At 52.0% G+C, this 19,499-nt stretch overlaps 7 protein-coding genes across 7 annotated transcripts; 2 read left to right on the top strand and 5 right to left on the bottom strand.

Moving 5' to 3' along the window:
* Positions 1–135: 135 nt before the first annotated feature.
* VTN31DRAFT_5667 (uncharacterized protein) lies at positions 136–1,512 on the bottom strand (the record flags this gene model as incomplete). Its single annotated transcript, XM_069406191.1, has 3 exons — positions 136–161; positions 217–1,275; positions 1,329–1,512. The coding sequence occupies 3 exons, from the start codon at positions 1,510–1,512 to the stop codon at positions 136–138; spliced, it is 1,269 nt and encodes a 422-aa protein (XP_069259824.1).
* Positions 1,513–2,319: 807 nt separating this feature from the next.
* On the bottom strand, positions 2,320–3,291 carry VTN31DRAFT_5666 (uncharacterized protein; the record flags this gene model as incomplete). Its single annotated transcript, XM_069406190.1, has 1 exon — positions 2,320–3,291. One exon carries the CDS (start codon positions 3,289–3,291, stop codon positions 2,320–2,322), a length of 972 nt encoding a protein of 323 aa, XP_069259823.1.
* Positions 3,292–4,767: 1,476 nt separating this feature from the next.
* On the bottom strand, positions 4,768–6,966 carry VTN31DRAFT_5665 (uncharacterized protein; the record flags this gene model as incomplete). The annotated part of the gene is made up of 3 exons (XM_069406189.1): positions 4,768–4,996; positions 5,062–6,220; positions 6,285–6,966. 3 exons carry the CDS (start codon positions 6,964–6,966, stop codon positions 4,768–4,770), a joined length of 2,070 nt encoding a protein of 689 aa, XP_069259822.1.
* Positions 6,967–8,894: 1,928 nt separating this feature from the next.
* On the bottom strand, positions 8,895–10,343 carry VTN31DRAFT_5664 (uncharacterized protein; the record flags this gene model as incomplete). The annotated part of the gene is made up of 1 exon (XM_069406188.1): positions 8,895–10,343. The coding sequence occupies one exon, from the start codon at positions 10,341–10,343 to the stop codon at positions 8,895–8,897; it is 1,449 nt and encodes a 482-aa protein (XP_069259821.1).
* A 1,547-nt stretch (positions 10,344–11,890) lies between these two features.
* VTN31DRAFT_5663 (uncharacterized protein) lies at positions 11,891–12,424 on the top strand (the record flags this gene model as incomplete). The annotated part of the gene is made up of 1 exon (XM_069406187.1): positions 11,891–12,424. One exon carries the CDS (start codon positions 11,891–11,893, stop codon positions 12,422–12,424), a length of 534 nt encoding a protein of 177 aa, XP_069259820.1.
* A 1,244-nt stretch (positions 12,425–13,668) lies between these two features.
* Positions 13,669–14,278, bottom strand: VTN31DRAFT_5662 (uncharacterized protein; the record flags this gene model as incomplete). Its single annotated transcript, XM_069406186.1, has 2 exons — positions 13,669–13,804; positions 13,857–14,278. The coding sequence occupies 2 exons, from the start codon at positions 14,276–14,278 to the stop codon at positions 13,669–13,671; spliced, it is 558 nt and encodes a 185-aa protein (XP_069259819.1).
* A 3,166-nt stretch (positions 14,279–17,444) lies between these two features.
* On the top strand, positions 17,445–19,058 carry VTN31DRAFT_5661 (uncharacterized protein; the record flags this gene model as incomplete). The annotated part of the gene is made up of 4 exons (XM_069406185.1): positions 17,445–18,098; positions 18,160–18,451; positions 18,504–18,873; positions 18,929–19,058. The coding sequence occupies 4 exons, from the start codon at positions 17,445–17,447 to the stop codon at positions 19,056–19,058; spliced, it is 1,446 nt and encodes a 481-aa protein (XP_069259818.1).
* Positions 19,059–19,499: the final 441 nt, after the last annotated feature.

Genomic DNA, 19,499 nt, shown 5'->3' with positions numbered 1-19,499 from the left:
TTGCAATCCACATGAAAAAGAAAAGGAAAAATCTGTCGCCTAATGAATGCATCCCCAAACATATATACGCCTGGAACACGTATCGTTGGAAATCCAAGAATGGTCATATCATGCTATGCTGAACAAAAGCCATGTTCACCGGTTGAGTTGGACATAGTTGGCTGCGCAGGTCAGTAATCGTAGGCTACTCGAGGAGACAATGATGATGAGTCTTACCTGGAAATTGTCCCTCACGACCATTCAACCGTCCTGTCCACCACTCATTGGTGTTGTCGGTGCGCTGGACAACTTCAATGATATCCCCTGCGGAAAAGCTCAGATCCCCGTGCGCTTGCGCCTCGTAGTCATACAACGCCGTGACAGTCTCAACTTGCGCAGCGCTGAGGTGTCCGGGCTTCGGCCGCGGCGGCGGCGGAGCCGGCTTGGCTTTCGCGGCGGCAGCTAACGTGCTGCCACCCGTGCTGTTGGCGCGGCCAATCCAGGTACCAGGCGGAGAGTACGGCGGCGGAGGGGTGTCGGCAGAATCCATGGTTTGACGCCTGCCCGCGATGCTGGTTCGCTCTTCGGCCGCGAGCTTGTCCTTGTGGCTGCTCGGCGTGAACTTCGATCCCGGCCGTCGACCACCCGTCGTTTTGAAGTGGACGATGCTGAGGGCTTCAGCTCGCTGCTGGACGTCCCCCCGCTTGGCTTCGAATGCCTCTACGATATCCCGAGAGAGGTCAAAGTAGCCAATGTTGAGACTTTGCATCTTCTCGTGGAGCGTGTAAAACACGTTTAGCTGCATGTAATAGAAGGATTGAAAGAGCGGACGGATGAACTCTGCCTCGAGGGCAAACAGCTTCGGTAGTTCCTCCTTGAGGAGCTCGTTGTAATGATTGTACTCTTGCGTGGCCTGGTCGACATCATTTTCCGCTTTGTACAACGCCTTCTCGTCCTTCAAGGATTTTTCCTTCTTATCCTGCAGCTTCTTGAGCGTTGCGCGGTGACGGTCATAGTCCAGTTTCTTATGCTCTCGTTTGACGGCGACCTTGCGAATGATCTTGATGATGTCCAGTAACTGATTTGCAGGGCTGATAATTCGCGTCTCGATCAATTCCAGTTCCGGCTGCAGCAACTCCTGCAGCTCCCGCACGACGGCCTGGTATTCTTCGCACGCTTGTATCCCTTCCGGGCTGCCGTCAAGCTTGTACGAGTTCGGGTCGGAGGCACGGCCGGAGATGGGTTTGTACAGTTCCGTCATGGCCTTGGAGAATTCTATTTGGTGATTCAACATGTCTACGAAACAGTTAGCATCATATCTAGGTTCGATAGTACCGGACAATTCTGACCATTGATGGCAGCAAAGTATTTCTTGGACTCATCGTGAAGCTTTTTGGTCTCCTTCTCCAATTCCTGGAACCGGCGCTCCGCGTCCTGATAGACGGGATCCTTTGTATTCTCGCCAATGTTGAATTTGGCTTTGAATTGCTGGGGTGCCCGCGCGATCCCCTTCTGTAGGCCTTTCAGACTCATGGTACCGACGGAAACGAACCCCGCAACACCCCTAGTTGAACAAGTGGGAGTGCACGTAGCCGAGTGAAGACGTGAAGATTGTCGCGCGCAAGAAATGGACAAGAGTATATAATGAGACAAACTGCTCACCCCAGGAGGAGGAGGGATTATGGGAGAGGTTTGTCGTCGGGAATCGTCGTGTTGTACGTGCGCCGGTTCCTCCGGATTCGGTGCGGGAGAGCCCTACGGTTGTTGGCAGAAGTGTGGCTGAGCTATGACCTAATGCCGCCCACTATGTACCAACTGCCAGGCAACAGCTGGGCCAGAATGTGACCGTCGAGATGTGAAGAAATGTTTGTAAGAAAAGCTGGCCGATGGAAGCCTCTGCGGCAATTTTCTCGTCATGTACGGAGTACAGAGTCCGCGCAAGCTGGAATTGTGAGGTTGTGGAAGGAACAGTGGCACATAGCCACATACCTACCTTTGTCGGTAATGGGTTCATAACCTAGTCCTAACCTAAATAGGAATAGGTTAATTGATGTGACTTATCCACGTGATCCCTCTCAGCCACATTCAGCCACATCTGAGATCGCCGATTGGAGTGTTTTACAGATCGATCCGATCGATCTGTTCGCCAACTGAAAGTGAAGCATCGACTTCAAGTCTGGAGAATAACTACACTGTGTGCAAAGGTAAGCCGGGACATGCTCGCTCCATGATTACTACAATTAGTATACACGATACTATTTACTAGTATCAGGGAAGCATCCACCCATGACCACTACAGACAACTACAGAAAAGAATGAAACAATTGACTGCCATGCACATCAATCTGAATCTTTTGAATTGTCATGTCCCTGCTCTGCCAAATTGTGAAGCACCCAATCACGTTTATATCGCTTAGGCAACGCAAGATAGACGTTGCAGTTCCACGAGTCATTGAAGAGTTCGAGGACGGGGTGAATTCTGCTGTACGGGATCTGACAGTTCTCATCCCTCCAATCTTCGGGCAAAATCTCTTCATGCTCGTCCATAAAAGTTCTCACAGCCTTCTCCGTGGGGCGCATGAGGATGTCTGCAACAATGGCATTTGATTGAGACATCGAGTCGACCAACCGTTGAACACCCTCGGCAAGTGCTTTCGTGTCGATTGCCGCCGTCCTTTTTGCGCTCGAGTCGGCCGTTTGTTCATCGAAGACAGGGGCCGGACTCGGCGACAGATCTTCTTCATCGGTAGGTGTCATCAGGCGGTTGATCCCTTTTGCATATTTTCCAGTATTTTCCTTGTCGTCCAGCAGCACTTCCAACTGTGGTCGAAAGGTGGGTCCATGAAACCGAAAGCAGAGCATCTCGGGGTTTTCACGATAGTAGGCATCCGCAGCGGCCTCGTCCGTCACATATGTCTCCAAGTTCTCGTCCCACGTCCAGCCAAAGACCTGGCTCCTATGCTTCGTCCACAGTGCCCAGTTCCGTTTGAACCGTCTCCATCGATTGTCGCAGATTTCCCGGTTGATTGGCTGGCTTGTGACATTCTGCACGGCTTTGATTGCGCGTTCCCAGGCTGGGCCTCTGAAGTTCCCGATGTCGCTTCCTTCCAGGCCTTCTCTCTTGGCCACCAAGAGGGTTTCAATCAATGCATTCTCCATTGGCCTCGTCCAAACGGTACGACCTGACCGACTGCGTTTCCTTTGCGCGTCTTCCGTGTCAAGAGCAGCAGCCGCATGTTGATTGATGACGGGGTCAGACGTTGTCGAGTGGAAGGATTGGGAAGGCCCTGTTGGAAAGGGACTGTGTTCCATCTCGGTTTGATCCAGAAAGAACTGAAGGGTTCGAGTCTGTTAGTAAAGTTTCGGAACGTCTTCAGATGAGTCAGGCATGGATTAAATATTCTTGACTGGGATGTTTTTATTTTTTTATTTTTTTTTTTCCTACAGCTCGTCGCGTGTTTCCCAATTCCTTCACGCAAAGCTCTCTTCAAAGCTCTCTTCAAAACGTACTCGTACAGGCCTTGATACTCCTTCGTTACGGAGTGCATTCCCCGCTAAACCTGATCAGGCTTAGCCGAATTGCCAGACCAGCAAATGGCCGCAAAGAGAGCAACGAAGATCGCCGATGATCATTCCAAATCGAGCATAGATTAACTAGCGCAATGACAATGACTCCGTATTCGTATTGAAATCGACGACTATTGCTCAATGCTCAATGGTCGGTAGAAAATGCTTCCTTGTCTCTCTCTGTTCAGCCATTCGGTTAGCCCGTTATGTAGGACCCTTTTCTAAGGTTCGACGGCGTGAACTTTAGCGTGTTTAGCCGAGCCTTTCCGGGTTTCCGGCAGGCCGTTCTTCTCACACTTTGCCGTTTCTGTTAATGAGAACCCCCCCCACAGGATGACAGGAAGAAAAGCCTGTTGAGCGGCCTGGACAATTGGACAGAGTTGACGACTTGACGTACTGGACTGCTTTGGGCCTGAGAGACGAGAGTATGACTTGTGGCAAGCTGCCTTACCTACCATTTGGATTTTTGAGGAGTGTTCATTTCTCCCCGAGCAGGATTAACTATGTATCCCGGATATCGTAGGTACTCATCCACTGTCCTCTTACAGTGCGGACGATGAATACAGAACCAAATTTGAGCCGTGTTCTCAAAGCCACTGCTAAGCCGCCAGTGGTTTAGTTAAGTACTTAACAGGCCCACAAGAAGAATGGACTCGTCATTTCGGAGTCAAAGCCCTAAACTTGTAACCTTCTATGTACGGAGGATTGGACGGACAAAGTGTGTCCAAGAATCCGTGCTCCAACGGAATCTGGGAGAGAGCCACTGAATTCTACGAAGTAATCAGTGAACCTGACTATACGAAATGGAATCCTGTTTCGCAAAGTTGCAAGTCTGATTCTGCATTTCATCACTTCAGATATGTTCGATGATCCCCATCCTGAACAATAATAAACGATGATCAATAACAAGGGTCATTCTATCCACATTGGTAACGTCAAATCGGGCCATGCTCCAGGCTGAATGCTCTATCCACATGATGAGGAAATGGACGATAAGAAGACAAACACGAAAAGAGGTACAGGAATAATAACTACTAGGTGGTAGGGTACTCGTAATCCCAGAAGCCAAAAAAAGGATGTCACCCATCGTCAGTCCCCAGACGGGGAACAAAGGAGAAACAAGGATATTGGTGACAGGCGGATCGGATCAGGAACAGCAGCGAGGTATGTACCGCACCGAAGGCACTGCGACATTGGGACAGGTGTAACGATAGAGACGGATTAGAACGGGAAACCTTGGAATTGCGCTCCCCGCGCTCCGCCAAACGGATTGCCGCCGGCATGAGCAAACCCGCCCCCGTTCATCATGTTGAACAGGATGTTCGGGTCGATGTTGATGTTGGCGCCGTGCATGCCGCTCATTCCGCCCATGCCGCCAAATGGGTTGCCTCGGCCAAACATCTCGGATGGATCGAGAAGATCGTCCCCGTTGTCGTAAGCAGCGCGTTTTCTAAAAGTCACCTTTAGCAAATGCCGACATAAACGTTTCCAGGGAGACAGGAAAAATAAACATACTGAGGATCGATCAACGTCTCGTAGGCTTCGCCAATCTCTTTGAACTTCTCGTCGTTGCCCGCCTCGGGGTTCTTGTCCGGATGGTACTTGATGGCCAGCTTTCGGTACGCCTTCTTGATTTCCTGCTCGCTGGCATCCTTGCTTACTCCCAAAATCTTGTAATAGTCTTTCCGTTTGCTCTTCTTCAGCTCGAACTCTGCATGACGGATATCCTCCTGAATCCGTGGCTCGGACGGGTTGGCCTCTGCCACGCCCTTGTAGTCCCGGACCGCCTCTTCCCACTGTCCCGAGGCACCGTACGCCTTGGCGCGGATCTTCTTTGCTTTTACGTACCCAGGATCCAGCCTTAGGGCCTCCGTGCAGTCTTGAATGGCTTGATCATAGTTTTTCAGGGCTAGTTGCGCTTGCGCACGATTCTGGAGGATCTTAGAGTTGGCATCCTTGTTATCCGGATCGATCTGCAGCGCCTCCGTGTACAGCTCCACGGCTCGCTGGTAGTTCTTAGCCTTGAACGCGGAGTTTCCTTCTTCCTTGGTCTTCAGGAGCTTCTGCACGACACGGAGCAGCCTGAAAGCCGGCTTGAAGTCCGGGTCGAGACTGAGTGTCATCCGGAGGTACTTCATCGCCTGGTCATTATCGCCTTGACCGTAGTACGCGCGGGCTCGGAGAAGAAGGGCATCCGGATCTTGATTGTTTTCCCGAAGTAGCGAGATGGCAATGTCATGGGCCTTGCCGTACCCGTTCTCATTGGCCATCCATAGTTGGGCCTCTCCCTGCATTAGTATCCACTTGCGCGGTGTCCTGACGCCTGGTCCCAGCATCTGCCTAGCCTGCTCCAGCGGGTATAGCACCATGGAGCCCCCTTTGCCCTCGTTTAGTGTCGCCTCGGCCTGGGTGATGTAGCGCAGCATCGTTTCGGCCGTCTGCCGGTCTTTGGCAGAGGCAGGAGGCTGCATTTGCGAAAACACCTCTAGAGCCTCCGCCGGCCGTCCGAGACTAGTGAGAATCCGAGCAAGACGGTGCTGGACCTTTGCATTGCCCGGATCCAGCTCCAGGGCACGCTCCGCGTCTTGCAGGGCTTCGAGATAGCGATGTGACGAGAGGTAGGCCGCACAGCGGTTGGAGAGAAAGGCGGGGGAGTCTGGATTCACTTCGAGGGCTGAATTGAAGCGAGGATCATCCATTAGCAACCGCTACCAGCGGTCGACAGCGGTTGCTCTCACCTTTATTATATTCTTGGATGGCGCGCTCATAGTCACCCGCCTTGTAGAACTTGTTGCCGGCCAGCTTGAAGGCTTCGCCGGGGTCTGACTGCGGCGGAGGAGACCGATGTGGCGGAGGGGTCGGGTTGCGCTGACCATCATGGGCCTCCTGCGTGCCGTTCACTGCGGCGGGTGTGGATTGCTGCTCGGGCATGGGGGGCGATGACGGCCGCTCGCTGTCTAGATCCATGGGAGCAGGAGCGCCATCTTCCCTGGCAGCGGCCATGGCGGACAAATGTCGACGGAGCTCGTCCGGGGGAAGATTCAGAGGATGCGAGTCACGATCGCGCTTGTGAGCGCGGCTGGAGAAAAAACTGCTGTGCTTGGAAGGGGACGAGGAGGAGCGACTGTGCTTGGGAGAAGAATGCAAGTCCCGATGGGAAAAAGAGGGTTTGATCGAGGACTTGCGCGGAGAAGAGGAGGAAGATGAGATCGGGGACGGAGAGGCGCGAGGGGGTGCGCTGAGCGGAGCAGCGTCGGGAATGTCGCGATAAACGTCTCTCCGAGGCTCGCGTCGCCGCGACGATTGGCTGTGGTCCTGGGAGTCTTTGTCCTTGACGCGGGGTTTGTCTTTTTTGAATTTTTCCCTTTCCTTATCCTTTTCTTTCTCAGAAGATTTTGTGAAGAGCGAAGAGAGGACCATTGGTGGTGGGAGCCAGAAAATCGAACTACGACGAAAGCGGTAGAACGTCAGGTGTTGGAATTTTCGTAATTTCGTAATTTTTTTTTCTTTTTTTTTTCTTCTTTTCTCTTCCTCACTCACAGGAATGTACGAGTATGAGGTCCCTTCTGCTGCTCACCCAGCAATGAGCCACGGCCAAAAATTGTTCAGCAAGATGGAGAGAATTTCATCCTCGACAGGAGAGAAATGTTTAGAGGCTCTAGTCATAATTAAGAATAAAATCCTGCGGGGCTAAAGCACAGTCAAGCACGCCGTCAACAGTGGAGTCCATTCGGACAGAACCAAGGCGATCAGCTTGAATTGGAACAGAAACACACGGAAGATAATAGTCTACCCAGCCACCGGGATCAACCCCAATGCTCCAAGTCAGGTCGTAGCGACGGATTGGGTTGATGGTGCTGCTCAATGCCGTTCGGTCTTAGGCCAGCAGTCCTCTAGGATTCTCTTTGAAGCCCAGCATGGTGTCTGCAAGCTCTGAATCTCGAGCAATTGAACCATGATCGGGGGTCATCACTGATCAAGGACAACAAGGACAAGGTTTCCGGAGGTTGAGACTTGGGATAGTTTGTGTGAAAGCCTTCTCGAGCAAAGGCCGACGGGAGCTTCGGCTAATCCAGGTGGTTGGGAATTGAGAACCAAAAAGCGCCAAAGTCCGACCTCGATTGGCGCTTTTGGTCTCCACTAACGTCCTCGCTTTCGACTTGACGAGGGCAGATTCCCCCCCAAATCATTCGCTCTGAGCCCTCGGAGGGCTCTCACTATTACGGAGTTATGCTTTCCGTTGAAGTGTCGATGCATCACCGACTCGGCAAATGCTTCGAGCAGGCAACGATTGAAGGTAACGATCGTACACAGCTTGGCGGAGCGGAGGGCTTGCAACGGCCAATCTGATCTCATCTCGGGGTTTGAGAGGGCGCGTGCGGCGGTAGGCCAGGTGTGCCTTGACCATTTTGTCAGCACCATCACAAATCACAATGTGACGAATAGCATGGACAATAATACGGAGTAATTTGTCTTTTTCAGCCAGGATCATGACCTGGAAATTCAGAGTCCTTTACAAGGACTTGTACCGTAGTCGAGCTACTATGAGTAGCCGTTGTAAGAACTGAAACCTTTGCGAAGCGGCGGGAGCACAACAAGAGCGGTCGGGTTTGGCATTCACGACTTTTTTCCTCCGCCTCGATTAGCCTTTCGGCTAGGACGAACCTTGTGAAAGCTGTTGAGACGCTGCGAACTTCGGCTGTATTTGGACAGAGGGCCAAGCCTTTGCTGCAATTTGAACTCTTGATTTTGGATTTGCGATCAGATGAAGTCCTGAGTGATCTGTCATCTTGATCCGATCCGGATCTGCAGATCTGCACTGTTTTTGCTCTCTGAATGCAATCTGGAGGGAATGCCGACTGTTCTCGTCCTCCATGTTGGATTCTTCAACCCGGAAGAGAGAAATAGGGTTTCGGAGAGTGATGACTTGTTTCCCCCAACAACCTGTATGTACATAGAGCTCTGTCCAGGAAGTGCAATTACTGTACTCATACAGAATTCATACTGTACGGAGTATTCAAAAAAAGCTTGTTTGGCTCCAGATCATCGGGAGCAACGTGTGAACCATGGGACTGAGTGGGGCATCTGTTCCCACGGGGACTCGAAGAGTGAATGACCGAGATAATAGACACAAGATAGTACTCCGTACTACTGTACTACAGGGAGTCTCCAACGAAAAACAGAATACATAGTCATGATCAGTCATGGAGAAAAGGATCAAAATGCGTGATGTCGTGGTCTATCAGTGAATTAATTACACAAGCCCCTATTCCCTACCTATCCCACATTCAAACCACCCAGAAATGAACACAAGGGGTATCACCAAGACAATGGAGAAAAAAAAAAAATCATGATCCTATCTTCCGTTTCTTCGAATGCTGATAACAATGCCGGAACCAGGTTGTGCCTTGCTTCTTACTGCTGACCAGCGGAATCCAATTTCCACAGCGGCCACAGAGTCCCTCCCAAATATCCGGATTCCCTTCCATCCTCCGCGTCTGCTGTGGAAGGTCGAATGCTCGTCCCGTGGCTGCACACACCCCGTGTGAGAAGCTCTTGTCGTACCAGAATGCCGAGTTCTTCAACAGCAGCCACCGGCCCGGCTTGCAGATCCCGCACCATCCTTCCCGCTTGGATCCGTGGCCGCGCACCCATTTGGGCGTGTACAGGTCGTCTTCGAAACGCAGCTCCTGCTTGCATGGAATCATTGCTGCGTCTTCGACCTCCATGTCCTCCCGTGGCGGATTGCTTTGCTTCTCCTTCAACGGTGCTAGAAGATCTGGCGGCTCGGATGTTCCTGAATATCCGTTGAGGAACCGCCCTCCGCTGCGGACCGTGCCCATGACGTCCTGCATGGGAAGCGTCCCCGCCGGGTTGAGACTGATGGGTATCGAGAACACATCTTCAGTGCACGCATCTCTTGCCGCAGATCGCAGCACCGGAGCCTTCAGAGTGAGGCTCGATGACACGGCACTGGTCGCGGGAAGGGATGATGATTCAGACAAGCTAGGCATACTGGTTTGTTGGGACGCCTTGGATGGCTCTGGCACTGCGAGAGACGTTTGGTCTGCTGTGGAAGAGCACTCAGATTCTTCGAACCGTCGTTTGCGTGGGTTCTCCGTGCCGTAAGGGGCCGGCCTCTCATGCGACACGGAGGAGGAAAGCTCGTTGAGTGAATTCGCGTCTTTGGACGAGTCGGGCTGCGAACTGCTGATTGACGATATTGGAGTCGTGTTTGAAGACATCAAGGAAAGCGTGCTATCCGGCGAGTATTCAGAGAAGGTATTGGAGTCCGATTCTGGGTATGGCGGCAGCTGCTCGAATCCCGCGAGGAGCGCCTGGTTGGTGTGGTTGTTGCTATCGTATGGCAGCAGCGGCATTGTCGGGTCAGAGTCGGGGAAGCCGTAATTCCACGAAAACACGTTTTGATCCAACTCTGGAAGCCAGGGACTCGCGCCCGCGGCGACGGCAGAAGGGTCCTGCTGAACAGCAGGAGCCGACCAGTACCCGGATGGAAACCCGTTCACTCCAGTGTTGGTGGCTGCCGGGTCCAGCACTGTGGAATTGACCTGATGAGGCCGCATGCTGCCAGGATGCATTGCCGCCGGCGGCAGAGGGCGCCGCAGCAGCGGCACATCATGGCGCAATCGAGGAGCATAAAGGGATGACAATGGAGGGTGGAATCCCGGTGGCCGGATGCGAATGCCCAGAGTCTCCAACGTGGCTAATGTCGACAACTTTCTCTTGTGTTCCTTTGCCGGGGACTGATTGTTTTCGGACTCTGTGGTCGTGGTCATTTTTTTTTTTTTTTCGGTTGATGGCACTGAGACTGATGCAAAGATTTGTAGGCAGAGAAGACGCGGTCAACAAAAAAGACAGCACTGAATAGTACTATGCACAAAAGACCAAGGACGAAGAAACGATCTTGAGCCGCAAAGAAAACTCCCACGCGGCGATCTCTACATATAGATCTCACTACTGTCCCGAAGTTTCCATCTGCCGTCTCATAGCCTGCTCGCTTAGGCTGGCCTTCCGCGGAGGGCCAATGTTACGTAACGGGTGCCAAAAGTTCGACCAAAACTTCCACACGCCACAGACCTCGAGGTCGGTTTCGGCTTGGGACGGAGAATTACCTGAACAGAAAGGTTTCGGATCGCGAAAAGCTAACGGGCTAACGGTGCCTAAGCCCACGAACTGGTCGGAGCTGGCTGTATCTGGTATGGTTAGTGCCGCTTTCTTGGACTAGTGCTACTATCGAGGTACCAGTACCAGTACCAGTACGGTAGTACCGTTTGTTCTCGAACTTGGCCCGGAGAACTGTTTACAGGTTCTGCTTGTTACTCTGTCCCCTGGCTATCAATCATGTCATTCCTCCTACATTCTTTGGGAGGCCATGCTCTTGAGCGTGGGATGCCATTGTAATCCACTACGGTATGAACAAGAAGAGCAAAATCTGACAGGCATTTGGAGCCTTTAGACCTTTCAGCTTCAGTCAGCACAGACCACAGGTTCACTCTCCTGTCATGTCCCATGTCCTCCGTACCGAGACCCTACCAGCGACAGCCGAATGGTCCCATCCCGCCAGTCCAAGGATTCAAAACGGTTCCCAGAAGAACTGCATCCAGTCTTCCATCCCAGACACTGTCAACAGGCGTCACTTCAATCCCAGCACCCTGCCGACGCGCTGTCTCAACTGTCGACTCGTCTCATCTGGAAACGTACCTCAGACAGGGCTCAAACAGCCGACATTTCAAAAGGGAAAGCAACCGTTTCTGGAATCTCAAATTCGTTGTAGGGCTAACCACTTTCCGGTTAAACCGGAGCATTTTGGCGCTGTCAACTGGACGTCAAAAAGAAAGACGAATGGGTTTTAGCTCGGGAATTGAGCCAATCGCGGGACGTTCCTGTTCGTCTCGGGGAATTTTAGAGTTTTCCAAGACGGAACTTGTGCCTGGCTAAAGCGGAAGTGGATCGATCTCTGTTCACTTCAGGGGCCTGGGGTTGAGTTGGGATTGGATTTTTTCCTTGTTCTTTTATTTTCCAAACAGGCTGGGCGACTCGCTAAATTTCCTCTTCAAGATGGAAGTTGACAGTTAACTTAGGTTAATCCGATTTTTTTCAAGAGTAGTTACTCGGTTGGTCTTAGTACTGACTCAATTCTCCAACTGCTGGAGCCTCCAAGACTTGGAGATCAACGGCGACTCGGAGGCACAACTCGGACGGGTAAACACTCGATACCCTTTGTGGTTTGGACAGGTCACAGGAGTTTAGGGATGGGGTTGAAGGTCAATCCGTCAGAACCAGACTGTTTACTCCACTGAGTATGACATAGGATGTATGTACCATGTCGGTGGGAGTGGGACTCTCGCGACCGGCCGACAACTTGCACAGGACAGGTTGCTTTTCTTCGAAGAATTCTACTGCCAGTGCCCGGAGGTTATGTCGATCACAACCCTACAAGCCGCCCCAAGCGAAGCGAGGAGAGACAAGACTGGTCAAGAGCTCTATTTTCTCGGCTATGATCAACTGCTGCAAAGTCACTGATACGGAGGGCAAGTCCAGAGTGTCAAAGCCGCACCATTTGCTTTCAGCTTTTGACCAATGCCGAATCTATCGATACAAAACATCGCCTCCTGCCTGTCGAGACCAAGTCGAGCCCTTGGAGGTTTTAAAGGTCATTGCCATCAGCTTTGAGGCGAGCCGGACGAGTATTAATGTAGTTGGCATAAATGGCGTCGATGAGCTGCAAGATATACATAGACACAGACTTGGACTGCAATATATACTCAATACTCAAGTGATGGGACTATCCAAATCAGCCAATAACCATGAGCTCCATACGGAGTACATACATACATGTACAGTCGGGCCTACGTGAGGTCAGAGCCGTTCAGAACTAATCCGACATTTGAATTTAGTATCCTCCAGAGCCTCAGCGATCGATCCCATTCAATCTTGAGGAATTGGGCGGTCGTGGAGAACGAGTTGGAATAACCTATTCGGCGAGCAGTCTGGGTTCAGACTCAGTATGTGTCAACTCCTTGAGGATGCATTTCGAGGTAATCACCGATCGTTGGACATTTTGCAATGCTAGGTTATCTCTCTCAAAGCTCGAGTACAGATTCACAACTAGGGGTTTACTTTCAACGCTGCTTCTTCAGGTATCCGAGTAATACCGTGCTCCATGCTGTACGAGTGAAAGAAATTCCTTACTCTTGACATGGCCAGGCTTTAATTTGTGATAGCCCGGCTTGCACATTGCAATCGTACAAAGATACCATGCGAGTCAATCTGCTATTCGAGCTTGAGTCAGCGAGTCAAAAAGTCATCAATGCATGCGCCATCAACGATTCACCAAAATGCCCTCTCGAATGACGGACTGGAAGTTGATTTTGAAGAGTTTGCATGGGGTATTGACTCACACATATCAGTCTATTGACCTGGACAATGGACATTTGCTCGCCTGGGCGGCCTGGCATTGTCAAGTGACAGTTTGGAGATAATTCCTTTAATAAGTACTCATAGTTACAGTATTACGTATTGTCCTTTGGCATTCTGTTTCCAAAGGTGACGTTTTCGTGGTGGGAAGAATGAATGCCAGCGGATTGAGATCACAGAGAGATCACTCAATCAATCAAAAGCCAATTCGGTGCTCCAAGCTCTGGAACAAACGAAATGCGTTGTCAACATGATATTCCGCTCCAGGATACAAGGGGTGACCTGTCGATCGACGTAATCGACGACATGGCATGGCTTATATAGCCCAACATATTCCACACATGTCCTTAGGAAAACCGCATTCTACGTTGAGCAGCAGGTCACAACATCGACTCTACTCAGACCGCATTTCCAGCATTGTCATCAAACAATTACGATACTCCATGATTAGATTTACAATGACGGGAATCATAAGAAAAACAAATTTATACAGTCCAAAAGAAAGGACAATTATTAAAAGAACAAGATCGGATCTTGCCGGTAGTATTCCCTCATGTACATTGAAGTGATATCACCGAGCACTCCGATTGTAACCGGAACCCCGCACCATGGACCATTGCAAATATCCCGTAACATGGGTCTTGGAAGCCTCCAGACGGGTATCACTTGTCGTTACGAGATCATTTAAGCCAGGAAGACAGCGGCAACAGCGGCAGCACCAGCCACCAGGGAGGAGAAGGAGGCAGTGCTGGCAGCGCCCAGGAAGACAGGCGCCGAGGTCTGAGCGGGCGGCGGGACCTCGCCAGCGGGGCCGCTCTCACTGTAGCCTGTGATCAGTATGTAGCTCCGGAAAGTTTTCGAACAGTACCTACCCAGGAGGGACAGCACCGCCAGTGCTCTGGGCAGGCGGAGGAACCTGACCAGTCGCGCCCGGGTTACCAGCGTCGGCAGTGGGAGTGATGGTGATGGTAGACAGGGTGGTGGTCGGGATGCAAGTCTCAATGGTGATCACGCTGGTGGTGACGTCGCCCTGATCGGGGATCGGGTAGGGAGGGGCCGGCGAGGACTGCGCAGGGGGGGCCCACGAGTCAACGGGGCCCTCCGCAACGCCCGACTCCGCGGGGGGCACAACATCGGCGGCCGGGGCAGTGGGAACGTTACCCGCAGCCGGGCAGTCGGTCACGGTGGGAGCGCAGGAAGTGATGGTGTGGACATCGTAGGAGGTCACGGTGACATCGGCGGCAGCCGAAGCCAGACCGGCCAGAGCGGCAAGCGAAGCAGCAGTGAAACGCATTTTGACGGTGAAGGAATAAACCGAAAAAAAAGGAAGCGGGTTTCGAAAGAAGAAGAACTTTCGCGGTGGTTTTTAAGTCGAAAGAGTGTGAGTAGTTGGAGTCGAGATGAAAAGAGCGGACGGGTTGACCAATGCCACAGGCAAGGCAACGAGAAAAGTCGAAGATGAAGACTTGTTGGATGAGAAGAGAGAAGAGGGACGGGGGGAAGGGAAGGCCTTTTTTGTAGGGAGGGAAATGAGCCGGGGCCGATCGATTTCAGGGATAGTGGGTAAGCTTAGCCTTGGGCTCGGAGCCCCCAAAGACCGGCACTAAAGCGCTAAAGAGCCTTACGGACTCGATACTAGAGGTAACTAAAAGTGAACACAGACACCATTACTGTATTGACTGGATGGCCTTTCCCCCACCGAGGGATGATCTAACCTTAGCTATTCTCCCATTGAGCTCCCAGGGAGGGCCAGTGGGAGCGAGTCAAGCCAACACACATGCCCAGTTGCCCACCAATGCCTGAAAGCCCTCCCCGGAGAAGTGCCATATTAAGCACTAAGCAGCCATGGAACGCAAAGGCATGGTGCCATCGCCAAGCTCATTGGTCTGGATGCGCCCTGCAAGTGTGGACGGGTTCCTGTCTTCCTGACCGTTTCATCTCTCCAGTCTCCGCAGCAGTGGACCAGTCAGAGGCGCGGTTTGGACTCAGGGGCCATTCAGAATGATTGGTGCTTTTGTTCCACCGATAACCCCCTCTCCTCTCCTTTTGCTGCGAGTCCTGGCGGTGTGTCGGGCCGACTGCCAGAGTGGATGTTATGGACGCGTCAGTTTCTGTTGATCTGCGCAATTTTCGTCATGATTCATGGGTCTTTATGTTCATCCCATTCAGAACATGAAATGCTGCAATTTGATCTCAAGAGTGTTCCAGGTGCAGGCAATTCAACCTCATCGAGGTGGTATCTGAAGGTGGAATGGTACAAGGAACGGTAAACTCGATGCAACGACGCCACACGGGCAGTCTCGCCACAGAGTGGTAGGTTAGTCGTCAAGAACTAAATATTAGTCTGTTCCATGTACGGAGTAGTACATACATAGTAGTTAATGACGGAGACGGAGTCTTTGACTTGCTTTTTCTCAACTCTACGAAAATACCGAGTCGGAGGATCATTGATGTAGTTATGAATGGAATATTCCATCGTCGTGGCTTGCCATAGACCCCAGTTCATACCAGGGACTCCATATCCGTCAAGCCAACAGTCTCCAGAGGCCTCCCACCTCACCATCAACATCTTTGCAAGTCCTTCCACGAGTAGGACGGAGCTGTAGTCCTCCGACGGATGAGAACAGCACGTCTCCACGGACCCAACCCGACAACAGGAAGTCAACCTGTCAAGGACCGTCCTCGACTCCTTGGTTTTTCAATCAGGAGGTCATAGCTTCAGCCACAAGAATGGCCTGTCGGTGGCTCTGTGTTCTAGAATCGGGGATCAATCAATGTGATAGCGAGCTCCTCCGTACCCATTCGTCGCTTGGGGATTCTTGATACCGGCAAGCCCCCGTTCAGGGAACGAACCTCTGTTCATCCCATCGATCCGTCGCCATTGACCGCTGGTCCTTGACTTGGGGAACAAAAAAATCTCAGGGGTCATTCTGCCGCCATCTGTCCAACGGATAATTGCCGGCGGAAGACTGGGCGTATCTTCTCCGTACACATAGGATCGGATAGGACTTTCTCCTTGCCCATGAAATGGCAATGTCATGTTTCAATGACATACAGTACATAGATTGGAGGGACGTTCTGCCCTGCGTTGGATTGTGAATTAATACTACCGAGTAGGTACTTACTCCGTAGAGTCGTAAAAATGAACCAGTTCCAGCCAGAACGGAAGCAGCTCGAACCGAGCGTCTGCACATAGTTATGCAATCCTAGGTTACTGCAATTCACTGAAACATCTCCGCTGGAAGGAAACCGGTTCAACTAATCGGCCGACACTCGAGTCTCGAGTCTCGACAGTCGGAGCCTCGGAACACTGAACAGCCTGCCACTCTGCCAGGGCTCGAAACAGCCTAACCAGATCTGGAAATACATTCACGTGATAATTAACTCCATTGCTGACGTATGCATGATCACGTGAAGATTAGTCATTAGGACATCCAGCGATAGCGTCTCTCCAGTCGAGGATCCTCCAGTGCGAGGCTATCAACAAAGACAAATGAGCACTCTGTTCTGATTCGACAATCCATGTATTTTTTTTTATGTGAGTTCGCGACGCATTTGTCATAAGCACAGCACAAGGCAGACTCGCTGGGCTGCAACGTGGCTGACGATCATCGCCCTTGTAAGCGCCAAAGCCTTGGGACTTCAGCCCTGCATCAGCCCGCGATCCGGCCATGGCCCCTCCATAAGTTTTCATGCGTCGATCGACACCAGTCTCGTACATATTCTTGACTTCCTCGGAGTCACTTATTCGTGGAATTGTACCCGTAGGTTCTCTGGCGATGTGTAGGAACTTGCACAAGGAGGCATTCCTTGCATGTAGTAAGTAAATACTCCAGTTGGATGTAGAATCACGGGGAGCCGGGCCCGGCAGTAGTAGTGGTGCATTCATCTCCCTCAATAGTCATTGCTTTTGCTCCTCCAGAGTCCAGACGGCCCGGGGCCAACCGCGAAACGCTTGGGATATTTCTTGATCTGGCTGGGTGATTGTTCTAGGTCCTCGGCGCTTCTCTGTGACAATTCAGCCGCCGACGTGGGTCTCTGCAACGCCCGCCTCGGTGCCATCGCGCAGATTCAATACTATTCCCTACTGTAATCCGCATCGCCTCATCACTTCGCATCCTGGGCGCTCATCTTGCGTGTCTCCAAGCAACTGGCACTCGTTCCTACTCCTCCTTCGTTCGCGTCTTTGGTGTATTGTCGGTCTCGTTCAGTGCCATTCTGTCGTATTCTTTGCGGCATTGCGCTTAATCAATTGATCACCCACCCCGATTTCTCCCTCGCTGTTGCGCTTCGGATCTTCCCCCTCACCGATACCCCCCCCGGAAGCCATTTTTCATCGCCCTTCTTCCCGACAACTTTGGCGGACTTTTTTCCTCGAAGCGCAGGGCAACTCGTTTGGAAGTGAAAGAAATCTGGCTGGCTCTCCAGATCCGTCGCGCCCCCCTTGGCCCTCCGCCGGGATGTCATCACCAGCACCGCTGCTGAAACCTCCCATGCCCAACTCGCGCAACAACGGCGGGCCCCGTCCACCGCGCCTGACGTTGGGCATCCCGCCATCGCCGAATGCGCGGCCCGTTAACCAGCAGAATGGCGAGCAGTCGCAGGCGACACAGGACATTCCCTTGCCGCGACCGTCGGGCCGTCCCGCCCTGCCACAGCTGCGAATAGCGACCCCGTTGGGCAACCAGCGCACCCCGCACGAAGATTCATTCTACGGGTCGTCACACTACCCGGTCGCCGGTTCGTCCGATGGCGGAGGGAGTGACCATAGCATCGACACAAGGTCGACGACATCCTCTTCGTATTCGGCCCTGTCTTTTGCCATGGGTCTGCGACAACCCGCCGGCGGGACGCCCGATCCATCGTCCGCGATCAGCTCCGAAGGGGGTGTTTCGATGGAAAGAGAGGGCAGCGTGAATTCGTTGCTCCCGGACTTGGACAAGCTGAGTCTGGAGAAGGGCCGACCGTTGGATGTGGAGGATCTGGACGACGAAGGGTGGCTGGCCGCCAGCGAACAGAAAAAGATCATTGAGCTGGGGAGTTTGGGAGAAGGCGCTGGAGGCGCTGTCAGTCGGTGCAAGCTAAAGGATGGGAAAACCATTTTTGCATTAAAGGTATGTTATTATAGCAGTTTTGTCCGTACCGCGAGATACATCTCTGACTGTCTCGTTGCAGGTCATTACCACAGATCCGAACCCCGAAGTGAAGAAGCAGATCATTCGCGAGCTTAATTTCAACAAGGACTGCGCGTCCGAATACATTTGCCGGTATTACGGCGCATTCATGGACAAGTCAACCGGGACCATCTCCATTGCCATGGAGTTTTGCGAGGGAGGTAGCCTAGACAGTATCTACAAAGAAGTCAAGAAGCTCGGCGGGCGAACAGGGGAGAAGGTCCTGGGGAAGATTGCCGAGGGGGTGCTGAATGGCTTGACGTATCTGCATAGTAGAAAGATCATCCATCGAGGTTCGTTGACTGCGTTCTTCACACGATTGAGGTACCTGCTAACTGGCGACAGACATCAAGCCATCCAATATCCTGCTCTGCCGAAATGGACAGGTCAAGCTGTGCGATTTCGGCGTCAGCGGGGAGTTCGGCACCAAGGGTGACGCCAACACATTCATCGGGACGTCGTACTACATGGCGCCGGAGCGGATCACCGGGCAATCGTACACAATCACGTCGGACGTGTGGTCGCTGGGCGTGACGCTGCTGGAGGTCGCCCAGCACCGCTTCCCGTTCCCGGCCGACGGCACCGAGATGCAACCCCGGGCAGGCCTGATCGACCTCCTTACCTACATCGTGCGCCAGCCTCTTCCCAAGCTGAAGGACGAGCCGGAAAACAATATCTACTGGTCGGATAATTTCAAGTACTTTATTGATTGCTGGTACGTATCATCCTTTTCCAATCATTGATTTGTCCTTGTCTTACTATTCTCTTAGTCTCGAGAAAGACACCAGCCGTCGAGCGGCCCCATGGCGGATGCTGGAACATCCGTGGATGCTGGACATCAAGAACAAGAAAGTCAACATGGCCAGTTTCGTGAAGAAAGTATGGGGTTGGGAAGATTAATCTCGTCCGGATCACCCCCCCCCCCCCCCTTTTTCCTCCCTCAAAAATACGACTTCGATATTTTCTATTTCTCCAATCACTGGCTGAGCCGTGGACCTGGCTGTCTGTTCTTTTCCTTCTCTCTCCTCTTCCGTTAAGTGCCTTTTTTTTTTCCGCGATTTCTCCCAAAATCCGATCGATTGGGAGAGAGAGAAAAATGAAAGAGAGAGTTTCAATGTTCAGTGTGGATGAATGCCGAATGGACAGGATTTGATGATCGATTACACTTCTCACAAATGATGGATTGATTCCTTATTAGCGATGAAAATATGACAACCCCCCCCGTGTCAAGTATTACGCATATGCCTAGGTATTTTGTCCAATGGTTAGAGGAATCTGACGGAGCTGAATACCTGCAGTGTCGATGAGGACTTTTTTTTTTTTTTTTGGTTTGCTCATTAA

The sequence above is a fragment of the Thermomyces dupontii genome (genome assembly GCF_041956625.1).
Source record: "Thermomyces dupontii strain NRRL 2155 unplaced genomic scaffold VTN31scaffold_5, whole genome shotgun sequence".
Taxonomy (NCBI): domain Eukaryota; kingdom Fungi; phylum Ascomycota; class Eurotiomycetes; order Eurotiales; family Trichocomaceae; genus Thermomyces; species Thermomyces dupontii.
Note: the sequence above shows the minus strand (reverse complement) of the source record. Positions and strands in the feature narration are given on the sequence as shown.